This window comes from Tamandua tetradactyla, chromosome 9, assembly GCF_023851605.1.
Source record: "Tamandua tetradactyla isolate mTamTet1 chromosome 9, mTamTet1.pri, whole genome shotgun sequence".
In the NCBI taxonomy this organism is placed as follows: Eukaryota; Metazoa; Chordata; class Mammalia; order Pilosa; family Myrmecophagidae; genus Tamandua; species Tamandua tetradactyla.
Genome location: NC_135335.1, coordinates 35945813 through 35965457, shown reverse-complemented (window position 1 = coordinate 35965457; position 19645 = coordinate 35945813). Strand labels below are relative to the sequence as shown.

Here is a 19645-nt window from a genome sequence, read left to right as displayed (position 1 = left end):
GTTAAAATCAAATAAGAAGGTGGGCCATGGTGGCTCAGCAGGCTGAATTCTCGCCTGCCATGCCAGAGACCTGGGTTCGATTCCCGATGCCTGCCCATGCAAAAAAAAGTCAATCAGAACTAAGCGTGTGTGGCACCTCTGAACTCTCTGGTGAACCTAGGTTTCTAGCATGTTAAAGAATGGCCATGTGAAGGGTAAACAGCTGCTATTTCTAGAGCCACTGCAGTTTGCGGAGCGCCCGACACCTGGTTCCACTGTCTCTTCATCACCATTCTGATACACAGAGCTCTGAAAATTAAAAGCCTTTTTGGTGACTTGTATGGTGACAGCACTTGACTTGAACTGACATGAAGCTGTTTAGGGCCTTTGTTTTCTTATTGTGAATACTGATCTGTATTTTTCACATATTCAGTGGAGAAAATATTAATATATTGGGATCATTGCACCAGATCCCACTGGGAGTGTTATCTGCACGTTATTACCTTCTCTAACCCATACCTTAATTCCAAAGCACATCTGGCCCCAAGGTTTCCCGAGAAGGGAGTGTGACCCTGTATAAAGTCTCTTAATCCTTATGCAACCCATGAGAAAAAGGGGGGCTCTTGGTAGAGGTATTTTATAAATGGGGATATAAGGCTCAGAGATGCCTGGAGCCACAGCTGTTACAGGGGCAAAGCCGTTTGGAGGTAGGACTGAACCCAATGCCAGGCCTTTAACCAACTACACTAGGGGAGGGCTCAAGTGTTGTCCAAGCTAAATCACGGAGGGGCTTGAAGAAATTGGACTTTATTCTTTTAGCAGTGGGGTAATTATTGAGATTCTCTGGACAAATGGGAGGTGATGGGGGATAAGGAAACAAAAACCAGTTAAGGCAGTTTGAAATATTTACTTTCTCTTTGCATTTGCAAAATGGTTGCAGGGACAGGAACCAGAGTGAGGGGAGGAGGCCGGTTTCCTCCAGTTCACTGTTAGACTGTCACGGTAACTACCTCTTCAGTCAAGTTGTAGGTACCAAGAGTCTGTTTTTAACATGGCCAATCAAGGGTGCCAACTGTCACCATCAAATTATTTATTAATGAAAATAAATAAAGGTGGGCAATTTAGATGGTTGGTCCAGGGCCCCTTAGGTAACACAAGCCAAGATTTGAATGACAGTGAACCACCATATGGGGAAATGGCAAGTGCAAAAATCCAAACCTGGAAAGAGCTGAATTGGAACAAGTCAGTGAGGCTGAAGCCACGGGAGACTGAAGCAGGGGAGTGTGCAGTGGGATTTCAGGTTGTTCTAGCTACTCCATAAAATGACCAGGACTAAGGGAGGCCAGACCAGTAAGGCCATGGTGGGGCCAAGTTCCATAGATGATGGCTCATCCTTCAGTTGTTTCCCACCTTAGGTCAAAGCTGGGTCCGTGAAACAGGAGTTCGAGAAGCAAGATGAACTAAAGCGCTCTGCCATGAGGGCGGTAGCTGCCCTGCTGAACATCCCGGAGGTTGGCAAAAGCCCCATCATGGCTGACTTCTCTTCCCAAATCCGATCCAACCCCGAACTTGCTGCTCTTTTTGAAAGCATCCAGAAAGATTCTGCCTCCAGCAGAGAATCAGTGGAGCTCAGCTAGTCCTTCCCCAGCTTCTAAGGGGGCCTTTCTCAAAAGGGCCTCACCCTCCCTCTCCCACAGACCCAGGCCTCTGCTACCCTTTCATCTCACTGGGGCCTTCCCGCCCCAGGTAGAGGCCGCTGGTGCCTTCGCAGGGATCCTTTAACTCAGGACACTCAAAGCAGTGGGGCGAGGGTGATGCCCAAGCCCTTCCACAACCCCATGTGGCTCCTCACACTACGCCCCAGCCCCCTCCAGTCAGACTGGCTCCTGCAAACCAGAAGTCTCTGCCTCATTAAGTACGAAGATTTAAGATTAGGAGGCAGCGGCTGACATTCTTTCCCACTGGTGTCCCAAATTTGTCACTTACACCACTTCCATCTTTTCCACTTTTCTGGGCCTGAAATCTCTGAAGTGCCAAAAATGTGCCCAAGTTGGGTGCCTTAAAAAAAAAAAAAGCTCAAATACCAGTTATTCCATTTCAAAATTAGATTGCCTGTTCTAATTGGCAATGAGGATAAAAAAATTGGAGGTAGGATATTAAAGGGCTTTTTCTGTGGTGGGGAAATGGGAGGGTAGATGGGGTAGAGCGTTGGATAGGCTTGGATCTAATTTTTCCTAGTTTTAAAATACTTTTGTAGCAAGTTGGGAGAAAGCAGGAACATAGATTAAAGTACCAGTCACCTTTCATGTCACCACCCAGGCATAACTAGATGGTTTATATTCTTCTGAGCAAGCTTTTGGATGTGTCATTTCTACATGTTAGTGTTGAAGGACACAGAAATGATGTATTTTCTGTGATATGCCAGATTAATAAAAAAATAAATCCTGATTTGTTATTATTTTCTCCTCACAGTTCTTCTCCAGTAGCTAAACTATCTTTGGTCTATTTCCCAAGTCAGTTTAAAGAAATCACAAGACGCAGCTGATTGACTCAACAAATGTGCCAGACTAAGTTTTGAATAGGAAACAACTGATCTGCAAGGCCATCTACTAGAATTAACCCTTAAAAAAAAAAAACCAGTCCTGGCTAGCACTCCCAGAAAATAATTATAACCAGTATTTTGGCTAGACTGGGCATAATGGTGAGGGGGGAAAACACCCGACCTTATTAATAAGACACCACACACCATATCCTGGGCGGTCCACACTGTCACTTACCAGTACTTTGAAATTTACTTATGAGAAAAGCAGGATCATGTCATAAACAGATTGTAACCTTATAATTAAAACAATGCAAAATTCTAGCTATTTTTGCTCAAGAAAGCAGTGTTAAATTCCAAGTACTAATAGTCCTTATCAAAAGCTAAGAATCCCACACTTGGGAAAATTGCTGCTAAATTATATCTGAAGAAGCTGGTAGGGAACTAGCCAAAGACAAAGCTATGTTCAAACAGCCAAGACTATGTATGATAGTAGAACACTGTGAATGTAATTACAGAGTGCCACCGAACTGTACACTAAACAATGGTTAAAATGGGCAGCTTTATATTTATATGTGACCACCACAATAAATAAAACAAAAACAAAAACCCCAAGACTGGTCATACAGAAGAGGGATTTGTGTCACTGTCTTGTTTATTTTTGAGGAATGGAAGCCATAAGATGCCGTTTTGGTAAGAATAAGAAACAAATGTATCTGGATCCTTTCAGTTTCTCAATCCTTACAAGAACCTCACAGGGTAACTGTGATCCATCTTCACAAAATGAGGCTCAGACTATAAGCTCCTAGTACAAGGCTATTCAGGGATCTCAGAACACATCTTGGTCTGATGGCCAAGCCCAGGTCTCTCCCAGTCTGGGCCCCGGAGGTCATGTTCCCTGTGGAAGGATGGAATGCCTTCTGTAAGTCCCTCCCCAAAGCAAAGATGCCACAGAACTCTAACAGGCAAAGGAACAGAACAATCTGAGACAAGCTGGCACAGTCAGTCAAGAATTTGAAACCAAAACGAAGGAGCTGGGGGGAAATACCAGATGGCAGACTTTTTATAGTTTTATTTCACACAAATAAAACTTGCAAAAGAGCTGTCTATTCATTTTCTTCGCTGCGCAGCCGGGCATTGGGGTTGGTGACTCTGATGGCCAGCTGGGCGGCTCTTTCCACGATAGCTTTGCGATTCTTGGAAGAAACGTTGTGAGCAATCTCAGCACAGTAAGATCTGGAAGGGAACAGAGCTTAGCGGGTCAGGAACAAACCAGCCTTGAACATGCAAACTCTGAAGAACTCCACTGGTGCGGCAATGGCTCTGGCCACCTCACCTCCACAGTAACAGCGCTGAGCAGAGTGGGTGCCCTATAAATGGCTGAATGAGGCCGGCACACCCTGAATCCTGACTCCCCTAATTCCATGGTACTAGCAACAAGGCTTTACAACAGCACTGTACTGGCCCCTCTATTAACTCCCACAGCAGTGTTGTAATTTAGGCATTACTTTCATTTCTCAGATGAGGAAACCAAGATCAACAAGGTGGGGAAAGGGTGTGTGAATTCCCAAGTCGCACATCGAGTCATGAATAGAGCCCGACTCTAGGCTGAAGTACTCCCTCAGCCCTGGCTAATCTGTCCAACTCTTCGTGTGGTCTTACGGAACTTAGACTTGCCCATGGAAAGTTCTGGAACATTCACATTCATTCCTCACACCTCTAAGAGACAGCTACTGAGCCCTAGTTTGATAACAAATTGGCCCAATGTGGCCAAAGGAACCTATTTCAGTAAGGGGATGATTTATGAAGTTACTGACTGTTGATTAAGAACAGATGGCAGCAGTGATTTCAGCAGAGAGAGAAAACAAGACTGTAGGGGTAACTGCATTAAGGCAGTGAACACATACAGTCTTTTCAAGAACTCTAGCAGGAAAACTGCTTAACACTAAGATAGACAAATGAATCCAAACAAAAATTTTTTGTATTATCTAGGAGAGTCTAACTCTCAAAGTAGCTATATTTTAAGATGTTGCCACAATCTGTTTTCAAGATTTAAATTGTATTTTACTTTTCATCTTATGTTCACTTTTCAAAATTCTCCTCAGATCCCTGTCCAAATACATATCCAATAATCAAAACCATATTTACAAATCATTTAAAATACCTTCTCCTCTGGTTTCCACACTGCTACATCACAATAAATTCTTAAAAATGCTCATTGCAATAACTTTTTACAATCGCTTTAATGGGTGCATAATATTCCACCCAGTGCTTACACGCAACCTTTCACCAATTATTTCAAATTGTCCCTAACTGTCCAGTTATTGCTTCCAGCTTTAAAGTCTCCCTTCTTTCCAATTATATAAGGATAAATACCCAGAAACGGAACTTACGATCAAAGGTTATAGGAACAAAGTATTTACAGCTCTTAACACCGCCAAACTGCTCTACAAAAAAAAGAACAGCTTCATGGCAACCAGGACCTGTGTCAATCACACTGCAAATGAAGAACGATAGTTTGCACACAGGTCTAAGTTGCATCCTTCTGTTTATAATTTACCTGTCAATCTGCTTACTGCAATTTGGGTATCCACCATCAATTCCTACACTCATGCTTCCTAAAGGAAATTTCCAGTCTTTCTTCATTGCCCAATTAAATATCCAACTTAAAAACTTAACGAAAAGTCAGAATAATGGTGTTATTTTTATTACTTGTATCTAGGACCACTTTGTCTTTACTTGTAAATATACAAATACACAGGCACAAATGTTGTTAGGCATGCTGTGTGCATATCCCTTGTAATTTACTTATTAGGAAAATGTAGCCTGTTGCTTCAGTTTAATAGTAAGGAAAGAAAACCAACTGCCCCTTGCTTAACCAAAACCACCACTGCTCCTTCCAATTCAGATTCATGTGACATATCTAACTTACTTCCCATGAAAAACCTTTTGAAGCCGTTCTCATTCCATCGCCCTAGTGTCTGGACCTAGGTGCCATGTGGCCTGCAAGGACCATTCGGTCCATTATACAGACCCACCCAGTGTCTAATTTTCTCAAACCCTGAGAACTCATTATGGACCCTCCTTGCACTTTTCTATCTCTGCACCTTAGTGAAAGCTGCTCTCTGCATGGGAGTCTTCACACCCAGTTCTAAAGCGCTCCTGCCCCCAGCCAGGCAGCAGGATCAGAGGACCCTGCACATTTCTGGAACACCCTTCACCATAGTGCAGCTGGAAGTGCCCCTTAGGTCTAAGACATTTGAGCTTCTGCCTCCCAATGAATAAAGCAATTTTCTGGAAATGACTGCCAAGAGGATACTAGTGTTTGCTAAGTCAAGTAAAGTCCTTCTCTTTCCTGGCCTTTGCACCATTTGGAGGGGATGGGAGTGGGGAATTTTTCACAAAGAAATACAGATTTGGAAGGAAGGGATATGTTAACAACCCCCACTAAAGATGGATGAGAAGAGGCCACAGCTCACTTCCTGGCTAAATATATGTAAACACCCAGAGCAAAGTGGGATAAGAACATCCCCAGAAATTTCTCAGAGGGCCTAATTTGTGTCCCTGAATTCAAACTCTTGCTTGGATTAAGTAGCCTACCACCCAGAGGCTGGTTGGAGCTGCCTCTAATGGCAGTGAGGACAGAGGGCTGCCTTGGACATAGCACTCCAGATGCTGGATATCAAAGGTAACTGAGCTAGAGTGATCTTGGAAGGACTCTTTCCGAGAGCACTACCAGGTGAGGGAAGATAACCCTAGCTAAAGAGGTAACACTATTCAGAGCATGAGAAAGAGGGAGTCGGAGCAGGCCAGCAAGGCTGCAGCCTGTGATCTAGAAGTGGACAGAATCAGAAAACCCTGGGAAGGTAAGTATCTCTGAAGGACCCACAGGAAGGTCCCACAGTGAAAAACTAGCCTCTGGAAACCTGCCAGAAGCAAAAGCACCAGTCACCCCAGACCCCTCCTCTCTCCCCCCACTTCCATGCTAGAGCCTCCACACTTTTGAGGATGTCTCCCCCCTCTCCAGCACAGAAAACATTTTGAGCCCCCAATAAACATTCTCTGAGCTCCTCCTGCAGAGAACTATTTCAGATTTCTTCCAAGAATATAGAGCTCCTCCAAATGTATCTCAAGAGAGTTGAGACCCTTCTTAAAAAGCCATCTAACTCCATGCTCAGACGCAGACTTCGGACAGCTGATCCTGAAGGCAGCCACCCAACTCACTTGTTGCACATCAGCAGCACTTCCAGCTCCTTGACGTTGTGGACCAGGAACTTTCGGAAGCCACTGGGCAGCATGTGCTTTGTTTTTTTGTTGCTCCCATAACCAATGTTGGGCATCAAGATTTGGCCCTTGAATCTTCTCCGTACCCTGTTGTCAATGCCTCTGGGTTTTCGCCAGTTACGCTGAAAAATAAATTACACACAGGTGGTTGAATGTCAGAGAGGACTGCCTAATCTTTGGGAGGAAGGGGGCTCTCCAAATGAAAACAGGCCAAAAAACAGCTGTCATCTTTGTATTAGAGGATTTCACTTTTATATGCTTTCTTTGTGAAAAAAATAGGGACTCGCCTCATATTCATACTCCTCTTGAGCAAAAGAAAAGTAGAGGAAATAGTGATGGAATGTGAAGCAATCAAGCGTAGATTTAAGATATTGCTCTCAGGGCCCATGTTTTCTCACTTATAACCTAGGGATAATTTATCTGTGGTGCTGTCTTAAGGCCAAGTGAAATACATGACACAAATACACAACACAGCCTTCTCGATGTCTCAAAACAGCCACTGTCATTTAAAAGCAAACATTCAGCTTATACATCAAGAGAATGGGAGTGCTATTAAGGCAGAAGCTCCAAGAAACTTGGGTTCCACGGAGAGCTCTTTCACCAACCACGAACTGAAGGTAATCTTCAGGCTAGGTGGTGTCAGAAATGCAAAAACCTATTTGGAAATCCCTTTTTTTCACCCCAACACCCATTTCCAGCCCAGGGCCACATACCTTGATTTTGACATATCGGTCTGATTGGTGCCGAATGAACTTCTTGGTCCTTTTTTTGACAATCTTGGGCTTCACAAGAGGTCTAAGGGCAGCCATGGCGCCTTAAAGAAGTGGACCCAGGTCAAAGATGAGTGGTGGAAGGAGGCTTTTCTGCCCAGGGTTTGAACGCTGTTGCAGAGTATCTTCCAATCACCAGCTACCGAGTAAACTGGGAGTGGAATGGGCATCTCTGCTAGGCTTGCTTTCCCTCCCACTTCCGAAGCTGGTAGAATACTAGCCATTCTCCAGACGCGATCCTGGGAGGCTACCCGTCCCTCACCCAATCAGTGCCCAAGAATGAATGCCAACAGTTGAATCCAACACCAACCCCAAGAAGTTCTTTTGCATCAAATCCCACCCGAAGAAGCAATCCAATCCCCAGCTAATCCAATTCACTATTTTACGGGCCTTGGGCAAACTACTTGAACCTGAGTCTCAGTTTTAACACTCGGAAAATAGATGCTAACTGCACATAGAATGCTTGCGCTGTGCCCGGAATCGAACAAATATTCAACTCTCCTAGGAGGCTGCTGCTGCTCCCCCATACCCTGGAAGCACACACAAAACCTATGATGTTCCTCCAAAATGCCTCAAGGTCTCTGAACATACTGTTCTACCTGAAAACCACCAAAGCCATAGGCCCCAAAATTACCTCCCTCAAGGTAGTCTTTCCCGCAATCCCTTTTTTTTTTTCCTATTGCAGTACCCTTCATGTTTTCTTCACAGCCATTTTTGTTCAGCACACGGAAACTTTTCCTCCTGGACCACGAGATCCACTTAGGGAAGGGCGCAGTTTCACATTCATATTCTCACAGACTGATCCGCGGGGTCAGGCCGTTAACTGAACGAGTCGACCCACAGTTTGTCTCTGGCGACCCTGCCGCAGCCGCAACCCCCATGGTCAGAGACTGGCGGGCAGGGCACGTCGGGCCGTAGCAATGGGGACATACACGTAAGCACCGCTGAGCGCGATGACCCGAGTACAGAACGGGCTCTACACCACCGCCCCAGAATCCCTCTTGGTCTGACCACAGAGCACCCTGCACCTCAAAAGCTGAAACAAGCAGTTCGTAGCTCCAAATGCGACCCCACGCAGCCTCCATAAGAGGGCGAACAGACCCAGGACGCGAAACCCCATTACTACCCGAGCCGCTTAGCCATGTTCCTGTTCGCGCTCCAGCCAGCGGACCAGGTCAACGCCCACCCAGACGACCGCGCCGAGGAAGAGGCAGCCTCACCAAAAGGCGGTCAGACTACATAGAGACCGCAGAGCCGCGGATTGCTAAGGATTGAGACTCACCGGGTAGGAGATGGCTGCCACCACCGTGGGTAGCGCCGAGGAAGAGAGAGGGAAGGAAAGGTAACGCGCAAGCGATGATGGGACTTGACCTTCGTGTCCTGTCAGGGAAAAGGCGATTCCTGCCGTCGAATATTTCAAAGAAAAACCAAACGCCAGAGAATATTGTTACCAAAAAATTATGATATATACCTGAGCCATATTAGATATTAATGTCTAGGAGTAGTGCTGGGAATTCATAATATCTTCCCTTGGCACCACGTATAAATTGTGGAATTCTTTTTGAGCTTCTAAGACCTAGCAGCCCATCTACTTCCGCCATCAGTTGAAGTCACGTCTCTCAAGGGTAATGCTGCTTTTAGGCTATTTCCGCCAGCATTCGTCTATACCGAGGGGCGCCACAGAGTGGCCCGGAGGGAACAAAACAGGGACGTCTTAATAATTCACTCACGTGAATTTATATAGTAAACAGTAATGAGAGTATTACAGCTAACATTCGACAGGCATTTGCTATCCTCACCACAATGCTCTAAGGTCGTTCTGTTATTTTCCCCGTTTTACATATGTGGAAACTGAATTTGAGATTTGGCTCCATAGTCCATTCTTCTGACCACTTGGCTAAACTACTTGGTTTGCTTTTGTCTTTAAAGATTATTGTGAAAATCCAAATGAAATCAGAAAGAAAGATAGACGATAAAGACTGAGATGGTATAATCTAGGAATGCCTAGGGTGTATAATGATAGTGACTAAATGTGCAAATTTAAAAATGTTTTTGCATGAGAAAGAACAAAGGAATGTCATTATTGCAGGGTGCTAAAAATAGATGGTAATTAACATTTTAAAATTTCAACTTATGTGCGAGACTGAAGCAAAAAATGTTTATTTGGTACAAAATTTATATTTTGACTTGTGCAGTTCCTAATATAACTTATGTGGGCAGCTTAACTGAACACCATAAGTACATGGAACCTTAAGTAGGGCATAAAGATTTTGTAGGTTTGTCTGGAGTGATGCCCCAATAAACCCCAGAGTGATTTGAACAGTGAGTAAAAAATTATTTGCAAAGTCCCCTTGGGGGAATGGTGAGAAGGGGGGAAAATTCAACTCCCCCAAGTGGAGAATTCTTGATGTTCTCACAAGCAGTGGGGACAACCAAAGCGATAGGCTGAGCCCCCAATGTTGGGGTTTGTTGATATGAAACTTAACCCCACAAAGGATGGATCAAGCCTACTTAAAATTAGGCCTAAGAGTCACCCCCAAGAGAACCTCTTTTGTTGCTCAGATGTGGCCTCTCTCTCCAGCCAAGCAAACTCTCTGCCCTCCCCCTGTCTATGTGAAACGTGATTCCCAGGGGTGTGGACCTTCCTGGCAGCGTGGGACAGAAATCCTAGAATGAGCTGGGACTCAGCATCAAGGAATTGAGAAAACCTTCTCCACCAAAAGGGGGAAGAGCAAAAGGAGACAAAATAAATTGTCAGTGGCTGAGAGATTCCAAACAGAGTCGAGAGGTTATCCTGAAGGTTATTCTTATGCATTAAATAGATATCACCTTGTTAGTCAAGATGTAATGGAGACACTGGAGAGAACTGCTTGAAAATATCGAGCTGTGTTCCAGTAGTCATGTTTCTTGAAGATGATTGTATAATGATATAGCTTTCACTATGTGACTGTGTGATTGTGAAAACCTTGTGTCTGTTGCTCCTTTCATCTACCTTATCAACAGACAAGTAAAACATATGGAATAAAAATAAATAATAGGGGGAACAAATGTTAAAATAAATTTAGATTGAAATGCTAGTGATCAATGAAAGGGAGGGGTAAGGGGTATGGTATGTATGAACTTTTTTTGTTTTCTTTTTCTTTTTCTGAATTGATGCAAATGTTCTAAGAAATGATCATTATGATGAACATGCAACTATGTGATGATATTATGAGTTACTGATTATATATGTAGAACGGAATGATCATACATTAAGAATGTTTGTGTTTGTTGTTATATTTTTTTTTAATTAAAAAAAATAAGGGCGGGCCGCGGTGGCTCAGCGGGCAAAGTGCTTGCCTGCTATGCCGGAGGACCTCGGTTCGATTCCCGGCCCCAGCCCATGTAACAAAAACGGAGAAACAAAATACAATAAAACAAGAAAATGTTTAAAAAAAAAAAATAAGATTATTGTGAAAATCACTTTTCAGGGGGGAAAATCCTCCTTGATTCCACAACTCAAGCACAATATATATGTCATATGTAACCTTGACAAGATAGTTCCAGGGGCGAGATAGGGGTAGAAGCTACACTGGATTGTGTTCATAACTGAATGAGAGGTGAGAGGGAAGAGAGTGCTGACAAAGCCTTCATGAGGTTTGGGCTGTGAAGGGGAGGGGTGTGTAGGGATTTGAGGAGACCCAGAGAAGTAAGATGTCTTGTCCAGGTTCACAGAGCTGGCAAGTGGTAGGGTTGGGACTAGAACACTGTTGTCTCTGTGTCTGCACCACACCTAATGAATCCTGCTTATGTCCCAGCACTGTGGAAAGTCAGCCGGGATGTGGAGCGTGGATGTACGGTGCTAATAGTAGCCCACATGACGCAAGTTAGAAGGGAGGAGGTCTTGATGGATAGGCTAACCTGGGGGAGGGTTCATGAATCAATCAGAATGCTTCCAATTTCCAAAGACCCAAGAGAATTGGGAACAGTAATCCCAGTGGCTCAGTCTTTTGGGGGTAGGGGTAGGGAGGGCATGTTGCCACTTCATTTCACAGAGGAAGGCATGGGGTACCACACTGCCTGCTGCTGACATGTGGCCGCTGAGATCCCAAGACTAGAGGCTGGAGGGCCAAGGGAATGTGCCTGCTGTATTCCCCCAGGCTCAAGAGCCCAGCTTTCCTAGTTCCCCTCTGGCCACAGCTCCTGAGCAAGAAATCATATTAGCTCAGTGTTAAATAACATGAGAAAAAACTCCAATCCAGTTTATTTCAAAAGGGCAAAGGGCAGGGAGGGAAACACTCAAAGACTGCCCATCTTTTCCTGTATACATCTACTCTCTGAAACCCCAGACAATTTTGGTCTTGGGGGAGCTGGTCTCTGGGAACCATCCCACTGAAACTATTTGCTTTTGTCCAACTTTTGACACTCCCCCTACAGCTATGGTTTTGGCTGTAGCTGCACAGGCCCAGGCCCTAGGACGTCTGGGTTCAGCAACACCTGGTTTGCTCTAGTTGATGTAGTAGACCTTGGGGGCATCGTGATAGGCACAGGCCATGTATTTCATGTCTCTAATGGGCCACCAGTGCTTGGAGTGGTAGGCAGCTGAGTAGATGTGGGGCTGGGGCTGGACACAGCTGAAGAGTGCCAGACTCCTGTCCACAGCCACCATGGGCAAGTAGAGCTGCAGCTTGTCCAGGAGGTGGCCCGGCCAGAAGAAGTTGGGCTGAGTTCTCTGCTGACCACTGGGCCTCTTCGCCTTCAGCTTCCTGGAAAAGGAAAAGACACAGGAAAGGTTATCATGGCAGGACAGGGCTGGAGTTCCTTCTCAGCAGAGCAAATCAATTATGATCAACGTTGAGATTTAGCGCTGTGCTAAACACTTTAGCCTCTCAGTTCTGACAACAATTCCACGTGATAGGTTCTGTTATCCCATTTATCTCACCAAAGAGGAATCAGAAGCCTAGAGGGGCTGAGTCACTTCCCCAAGGTCCCACATGAGTGAGGGGCATAATGCAGGCTTGACTTCCAATTGGCTGCATCTGACAACCAAACTCTTAAGCATATACTGTCAATTCTCTAGAGGCATTTTAAGGTGGTGTTTAGAGTACAGCCTCTGGAGCCAGCAAAGCTGGGTCAAATCTCCCTCCACCACTTAATACATGTGTGACTTGGAGAAGACATTTAACCTTTCTTTACCTCAGTTTCTTCTCCTATGGAATGAATGTGCTGAGAGTAGCTCACTTCATGGAGTTGTTGAGAGGATTAAAATGAATTTACACATGTAAAGTACTCAGAGCAGTGCCTGCCTGGCCTTCCATAAGTGCTGTTTTACTGTCTCTCTTAGCTCCTGAGGACTGTTGAACCCCAGATGCTATGCTAGGAGCTTCCAAAATAGAGTTATGTGTACCTTAAGGAGAGCATGCAGGCATGGGGTAAACAGAGCCCACTTCCCTGGAGTATCATTTTACTTGAGGATGTAAAGGGAGAGAAATCTCATTTTTATATTAAAATAAACACAGACAACTTAAGGCAGCTATGCAAGTGATATCTTTGCTCTGAGGAATTATACCTGGAAATATTAAGTGTCCAAGGAGCATGATGTATACAAGCTACTCTCAGAGGTTTAGAAAACAGATTTATGGATATCCAGATGAATGGATGATGGGTAGATAGATAGATGATAGAATAATATGGCAATCGTGGGCAAAATGTTAAAAGTTGACGGAGCTGGGTGTCTGGGTGGGGAGTATGTTAGAGTTCTCGGTGTGCTTTTGTATTATTTTTGCAACTGTCCTGTAAGTTCGAAATTGTTTCAAAATTAAAATGTTAAAGTTGAAAAAACAGCCAAACATATTATGGAGTACAAGGCAAAGGTATATCATAGAGTACGAGGCAAAGTTTGCATGGATTTTTAAACCAAAGAAGGAGATGTTGTGGAGGCATTGTTCTTATGGTTGCTTTGAGCTACACTCTTGGATTCTTGGTGGGGGATGAGTCTCTTCCAATGTTCTCTGTTGCCAAAAGAGAAGAGTTTGAGCTTCATATGTTCTCATTTAATTCCAGTACTAGCCCTGTGAAGTATATATACATATCCCATATTTCGTCAGTTGAGGAAACTGATGCCCAGAGAGAAAGGCCTTGTCCAAGGTCACACAACGAGGTAATGGCTGAGCCGGTAATCAAATCCAGGTTTCCTGACACCTGGGCTAGGACCCTCTCTGCCCCAAAAGGGGCTTCATGGACTCCTGATGGGATGTCTGTGAGAAAGGTGCCCGGCCCCCCCTCGCCCCAGTTTGTGCCCAGGTTTCCCTCCTGGGCTGTGGCCTGGGCCAGCCTTTCTGGTACCAGTTTCCCCAGCAGGCAGGGGAATGTGCAATGCTTGGCTCTTGAGGGCAAGACTCCTCTTCCAAGACCAGCCAGCCAGCCCTCTGCCTCCATCTTTTCAGAGTTAAAACACTGCTACATACCTAGTGAATTCTTCAAACTCCTTAAAGTGTATTTTCTTGATTTTCTTTGATGTTTTCCTAATGGAGGAGAGAGGAGTATTTTGTTAGAAGAGGGGAAATCCAGGCTAATGGGGCCTTGGGCAGTCATTCAGGGGCTGCAGGGCTGGGCCCACCTTTGAGTCTCAAACCATAGCTCTGAAAGGACAGTCTCTTCCACCTGGGGCATGGCCCTGACTCTGTCCCTCCATGCTCTACAGTGGGCATGGGTCAACCAGGCCTGTAAGGAACGGACTAGGAGCTGTTATGCCCATTTTGTAGATAAGGATGATGAGGCTCAGAGAGAGAAGTAACTTGTCGATGTAATCCGTGGCCTGCCTGATTTACCTGTGGCTGTGCTGCATCCCCTCCCAGCCATCTGGGCACAGCTCCACAGTAGGCAGCTGGCAATGACAAGGAGTTCTGGGCCAGCCCTGGCCCTCCCTGCTCAGCATCTAGTTAGTTGGCCCCTCCTCCTGCCATGCTGGCCCCACTCCCTGAAGGGATGCCCCTTGTTTCCCACTCCAGTCACCCACTGATGCTGGCTCATAAGCTGCCTGGGGCTCAAAGCTGGGTAGTTCAGGGTTTGGGTCAACAAAGGAGGCCATTTCCTCAGGGAGGCCTTGAGTTCATCAGAGAGTCAAGGACAGGCCCAAAGTGGAAATCTTTTCTCCTCCTTAGGACTGCAAGCCCTCCTCTTGCCAGAGAAGGGGTGTGTAAGCCCACGGGGCAGCAGGGCAGAGAAGGGGCTGCTCTCACTGTCTTCTCAGCAGTCCTGACACTGGGAATCCCCCGTTTTTCTCTTCTTTTCATCTTTTCCAGAGACCTTAAGATCATCTAGGATTGTGGTCAGAGGCCTGGCTTTCCAGGAGCTGCAACAAGGAGGCCATGACCCTGCGGAATGTGTCAGGAGTGACAGCTGAGGTTGATGACTCGGTGGTGATAGGTTGGGAGTGCCAGGTTAGGGTGCAGACCCAGGGATGGCATGAACCCTGAGACCATCAGCAGCCCACCCTGCAGCTGAACAGACAGCAATGGGGCAGCAGGCAATGGTAGGGAGAAAGGGGACCCAAACTCAGCTTGTCTGTCTTCTTTGCCACAGGTTTGCCGAGCCCCTGGGACCTCAGCAGAGCCAGGTTTGGAGTGAAGATCTTGAAATCACAGTAGTAACCTCCTGGCTGCCGGATCGGGCGCACCTGATCTTTCTGGAAAATGATCTTGTCTCCCGGGTACAGCAGGGCTGTCAGCAGCAAGAGAAACACAGCCATTAGCCCAAGACCTTCTCTGTCCCTCCCTAAGTCCAGGATGCCCAGCCCAGGGCAGGAAGCAGGATTAAGAGGGAGACATTTTATTTTTATTTTTTAATAAAGTCCTATTTTTATTTAAAAGGATTTTTTCTTATACACATTTTTAACTTCTTAATTTTTAAATGGTTATTGATTCACAGGATGTTGCAAAATTAGTTCCTTCTCCAGCTTCCCCCGATGATGGCACCACACGTAATATAGTTTAATATCAAAACAAAGATGCTGGTGCTGATACAATACTGTTAACTAGACTCCAGAAGAGGGAGGCTTGCTGAGGACCAGGAAAGCAAAGGAGGCCTGGAGGGAAGGCCCTGGCTCCCTGGGCTCTGCTAGGATGGAGTACGGTGCCTGCAGGGGGCCTCCTGGTTAGGAGGAGCCTTTGCCCTGCTGACTTAAATGTGTCTGACGGCAGTTTTGTATTTGTCTTCAGGTTGCCTCACAGAAATCCTTAGGGGAGATTTCTAAGAAATGCAGAACACAAAAAAATACCGTGCCAGAATTGCCTTCCTGCAACTACTGGGCAGTATTCTTTAAGATGATGATGCCTGCATATCTCATGTTCTGGAAAAAGCAATGGATTTCCCGAAGGGGTGGTGGCCTTGCCTCTAGCTTTGTAGCCACTGCAGAACGGGTGGCAGCGAGCGTGGGCTCTGCCAGAGCTCCTGCTGGCCTTCAGAAAGGAAGATAGGGGTCTCGGGCCGATCCTCTCCGGTGCCTTCCCCAACTGGACCCCCGCGTCACTGCGCCTCGGGCCGGACGATGCCCCAGAAGCTGCTGCTCCCCCCGTTCTCCGTGTCCTCAGCAATCTGAGCCCCGTGGGCTGCCCCACCGTGCTCCTGGCCATGAACACCACGCGCACCCGCTACTGCGGCTTCCGGGCTTCCGGGCTTCCGGGCCAGCCCCACGACCTCCTGCACTGAGCTGGCCAAGCATGTCACCCAATGTCTTGGTGCTGAGTTGGGGAAATCTTTTGTACACCAAGAGACTACTGGAGAAACAAGAGTCGAAAAAAGAGTCTGTGCATGGCCAGGATATTTTCATTATACAGACAATACCCAGTTTCTAGGCCATGAAAAATGTCCAAATTAAGGCATCAACAGGATGATATGTTCTCTGAAGGCCGACTACTGAGAGAAACACAGCTGGGACAGAGTTACTGATCATGGCTTATGCCCTGAAAACTGCCTATGCCAGGAACATTTTGATGTCATCAGGTACTTCCCCTACACAAGCAGAGCAAGATGAGGGGGCAGGGCTCCCTCCTACACAAGCTCCTGGCTTCGATGCTGGAGAGAGCAGGTTTAACTCACATTATCACTATAGATCTTCATCAAAAGGAAAGACCAGGCTTTTTCAGCTTTCCGGTGGACAACCTTAGAGCCTCATCTTTCCTGCTTCAGTATATCCAGGAAGAAATTCCAAATTATAGAAATGGAGCCATTGTAGCTAATTTTCCTGATGCTGCAAAAAGGGTCCAGTCCTTTGTGGAGAGACCATGCCTCGGCTTGGCTGTAATTCATGGGGCTGTAATCCACAGGGAAGCTCAGTGCACAGAGCTGGACATGGATGACAGCTACCATTCCCCTCCTATGGTCAGAAATGCAACCATGCAATCAGGCCAGGCGCTGCCCTTGATGATGGCCAGAGAGCAGCCATGAATAACTTGGTTGGAGATGTTGGAGGACGCATCGGGATCACAGTGGACATTATCGATGGAATGGAAAGTTTTGTCACCGCTGCGGAGATCCTCAAAGAGAGAGAGGATGACATCCTGTTGGCAGACTCCCCCCACCTCGCCAAAGAATCCTCTATCAATACTGTCCCTCATGAAGCGCAGAAGCTGCAGCGTCCCAAGATAAAGACTGGATATCAGTTTGCTTCTTTCTGAAGCAATTCAGAGAATCCACAATGGAGAGTAGATGGCTTACCTTTTCCAAACATCACTGTGGACAACTAGTTTTCATGATTGCCTTGACCACAAGTCCTAAGAAAACCATGTAAAAAGCAGTGCTATCATTATGTTCAGTGCCTTCAAAGGGAAAGACCTGTAAACAGCCTGCAGTCAGATGGTGCCTCTTGCCAAGTTTAGTAGGAGGTATTAAGACAATCAAGAAGAAGCAGAGGTGATAAATAAGTAACAGGGCCTTAAACGCCTGCCATCTGCAGTCCCATTCTTAACAAGAGTTACATGCTGTTTCCTGAAAATCTTATCGAAAGGAAGTTAAAGGCAGAGAAAGTCTGCAGTCTGTGTAGTGCGTTCACTGCCTCACCTCCAGGGAGATGCAGGGCTGGTGTGGAGCAGGGTCTGAGAAGCCAGTGCCCCAGTAGTGTCTCTGCTCAGCTGTGCTCTCCCCACTCAGCTTCATCCAAGTCTTTTATAGAGGACTGTATTTTTCTTTCAGAAACTGCTGTGCCTAGGACTGTGGAACCACAAAGCAGTTATGTCGTGGAACCACAAAGCAGTCATGTTGTTACTGCTGGCAGGGATGTCAGATTGGAGAATAACATCTCCTCTCAGCATATCTGCATTGATTGCACTTAAGTTGCAAATAATAGTGTTTGTTGTCTCCAACAAAAAAGCAGTGGAAGGCCAGACTCTAGGTGGTCAGCATTGGTTATTTGGTAGGGGGCAGGGGGGCGGGTGGTAGCAGAGGGAAGGAGAAGATTGGCATACATTTTTAAAAAAAGAACACGTGATATTTTAAAGTTCATTTTTAAAAGAAGATATTCATGATTTTTAGACATATGACCTTTAGAGGATGCCATTTCCATAAAATTTTGGAAATGGAAAAGAAAAAGAGATTTGTGAAAAAATGGTTACCAAAATATTAACAGTGGTCAACTCAGGGTAGGATTTTTTTATTTTTATGTTTTCAAAAAAAATTTAAATGAACAAGTATTATCTATAAAATCAGGGGGAGTAAAAAAAACACAATAAAGCTATATTCCCTGGAGGGGGGCAGATAGCTTGATGTTCTAGAATTCTGTCTCACAGCTTGCATCCTGGAATCTGGGCCCACTGAGCTGCAGACTAGAATGGAAGCCTGGAAGTCACAGCGTGGGAGTCCCCTTGCCCATAGAGCATTAAACTTTAGTCATAATGACATCCACCAGATATTGGCCAAGGAGCAGGCAAGAGATTGACTAGAGTCCCATCCATCTAGACCAATCCAAAGCAAAAGGATACCCACCCACAGAATGCTTCTGTGTGTGTAGTAATGTGAGATCCTGAAGACAGGACCCAGGAGCTAGCAAAGCCTACAGTTGGGATAATCTGTGATAGCTCCACGTTCTGTAGGGGACAGACAAAAGAAGTGAGACTTGGCCCAGAGGGGCCCATGGCAAGCCTGCCTGAAGTTTAGAAGACAGATCCGTGCAGCTCCCTCACGAGCCTAGACCAGGTGATATAAAAGGTGAGGGAAGACAAGGCTCCTCTGAGGAAGAAGGAAGGAAAGATGATTTGGTGAAAAGACAGTGTCTAGAGCACAGGGTCTCCTATCCCCTCTGTCCTCTGAGGGATGGCCACACTGGACAGATGGCAGCAGGTGGAGCCACCTAGGCAAGGGGTGTGTGGCATTTGTGGGAGTCAGTGGCTGTTGTAAGTGGGTCAGCCTGTGACCCAACAGGCCCCTGGCCACATTCTCCTTTATAGGCATAAGGACCCATACATGTAGTGTGACTGTCAACTCTTATTCCAACGTATTCTCTGTGTGCTGCCCCTTTCTCAGAAAGCTGTTTTTCCAGTAGGGCTATTGTTTGCTTCTACAAGGTTCCTAAGGGGGAATCTATACACCTCCAAGTACATCTCTCACTCTTTAATGATTTTAAACCACAGAAAGGGATCTGCCTATTGAATTCACCTTTGTAGAGATAAAATAATTATGGCTGGGTGTCAGCATTACTTCCCAACACAGAGACTTAGAGGGCCCCGATTTGTTTGGGTCTTTGAAAACATAATTCCTCGCCCAAACAGAGGTGGAAGGCAGCATGGAGGTCTCAGAGTTGAGTCTGTTGTTTGAGCAGAGAGCAAAGGGCCACACTAGGCCCCTTCTCCTGTGTCCTAGCATTCCTACCTCATTGCTTATTATGAAAGAAACCAGGAAATGGGCTTGCCCTAGAGAGTTGGTTTTAGGAAAGCTCTGTACCTGATAACAGAGATCTTTTCTCTCAAATCTCTCCTTTTAAAGTTGAGATTATTCCTTTATGCTCAATCTCAGAGCTCCCTCACCCGGAATTCCTATCCTTGGAACTCCCTGCTCTAGAATCCCAGCTCACCAAGCTCAGGGCTCCAGAATCTCAAGGTTC

At 45.9% G+C, this 19645-nt stretch overlaps 3 protein-coding genes, 1 non-coding gene and 1 pseudogene across 6 annotated transcripts in view; 2 read left to right on the top strand and 3 right to left on the bottom strand.

Moving 5' to 3' along the window:
• Positions 1 to 2427, top strand: part of CAND2 (cullin associated and neddylation dissociated 2 (putative)) — a 37925-nt gene extending 35498 nt beyond the window's left edge. For both annotated transcript variants that reach the window (XM_077116489.1, XM_077116488.1), the window contains one exon: positions 1395 to 2427. In XM_077116489.1, the coding sequence (XP_076972604.1) occupies positions 1395 to 1616 (222 nt within the window). In that variant the 3' untranslated portion in view covers positions 1617 to 2427. The remainder of the gene's footprint in view (positions 1 to 1394) is intronic.
• A 1148-nt stretch (positions 2428 to 3575) lies between these two features.
• On the bottom strand, positions 3576 to 8942 carry RPL32 (ribosomal protein L32). Its single transcript, XM_077116490.1, has 4 exons — positions 8855 to 8942; positions 7516 to 7616; positions 6743 to 6924; positions 3576 to 3754 (listed from the first exon to the last, which is right to left on the bottom strand). The coding sequence occupies exons 2-4, from the start codon at positions 7609 to 7611 to the stop codon at positions 3625 to 3627; spliced, it is 408 nt and encodes a 135-aa protein (XP_076972605.1). The 5' UTR covers positions 7612 to 7616; positions 8855 to 8942; the 3' UTR covers positions 3576 to 3624.
• LOC143647510 (small nucleolar RNA SNORA7) lies at positions 7682 to 7821 on the bottom strand. Its single transcript, XR_013158130.1, has one exon. It is a non-coding gene; the product is annotated as a small nucleolar RNA SNORA7 (small nucleolar RNA).
• A 2855-nt stretch (positions 8943 to 11797) lies between the features above and the next one.
• Positions 11798 to 19645, bottom strand: part of EFCAB12 (EF-hand calcium binding domain 12) — a 28593-nt gene continuing 20745 nt past the window's right edge. For both annotated transcript variants that reach the window (XM_077116485.1, XM_077116484.1), the window contains exons 7-9: positions 15114 to 15273; positions 14019 to 14075; positions 11798 to 12317 (exon numbers count right to left, since the gene is read on the bottom strand). In XM_077116485.1, coding sequence (XP_076972600.1) covers positions 12059 to 12317; positions 14019 to 14075; positions 15114 to 15273 — 476 coding nt within the window. In that variant the 3' untranslated portion in view covers positions 11798 to 12058. The remainder of the gene's footprint in view (positions 12318 to 14018; positions 14076 to 15113; positions 15274 to 19645) is intronic.
• LOC143646048 (phosphoribosyl pyrophosphate synthase-associated protein 1-like) lies at positions 16100 to 17297 on the top strand (annotated as a pseudogene).

What these genes read in the sequence shown, in the direction of transcription:
- RPL32 (XM_077116490.1), bottom strand. Translation starts at nt 7,611, where the DNA reads ATGGCTGCCCTTAGACCTCTTGTGAAGCCCAAGATTGTCAAAAAAAGG. An exon ending in ACCGATATGTCAAAATCAAG is followed by an intron (nt 6,925 to 7,515) that starts GTATGTGGCCCT and finishes TTTATTTTTCAG; the next exon opens with CGTAACTGGCGAAAACCCAG. An exon ending in GTGCTGCTGATGTGCAACAA is followed by an intron (nt 3,755 to 6,742) that starts GTGAGTTGGGTG and finishes GTTCCCTTCCAG; the next exon opens with ATCTTACTGTGCTGAGATTG.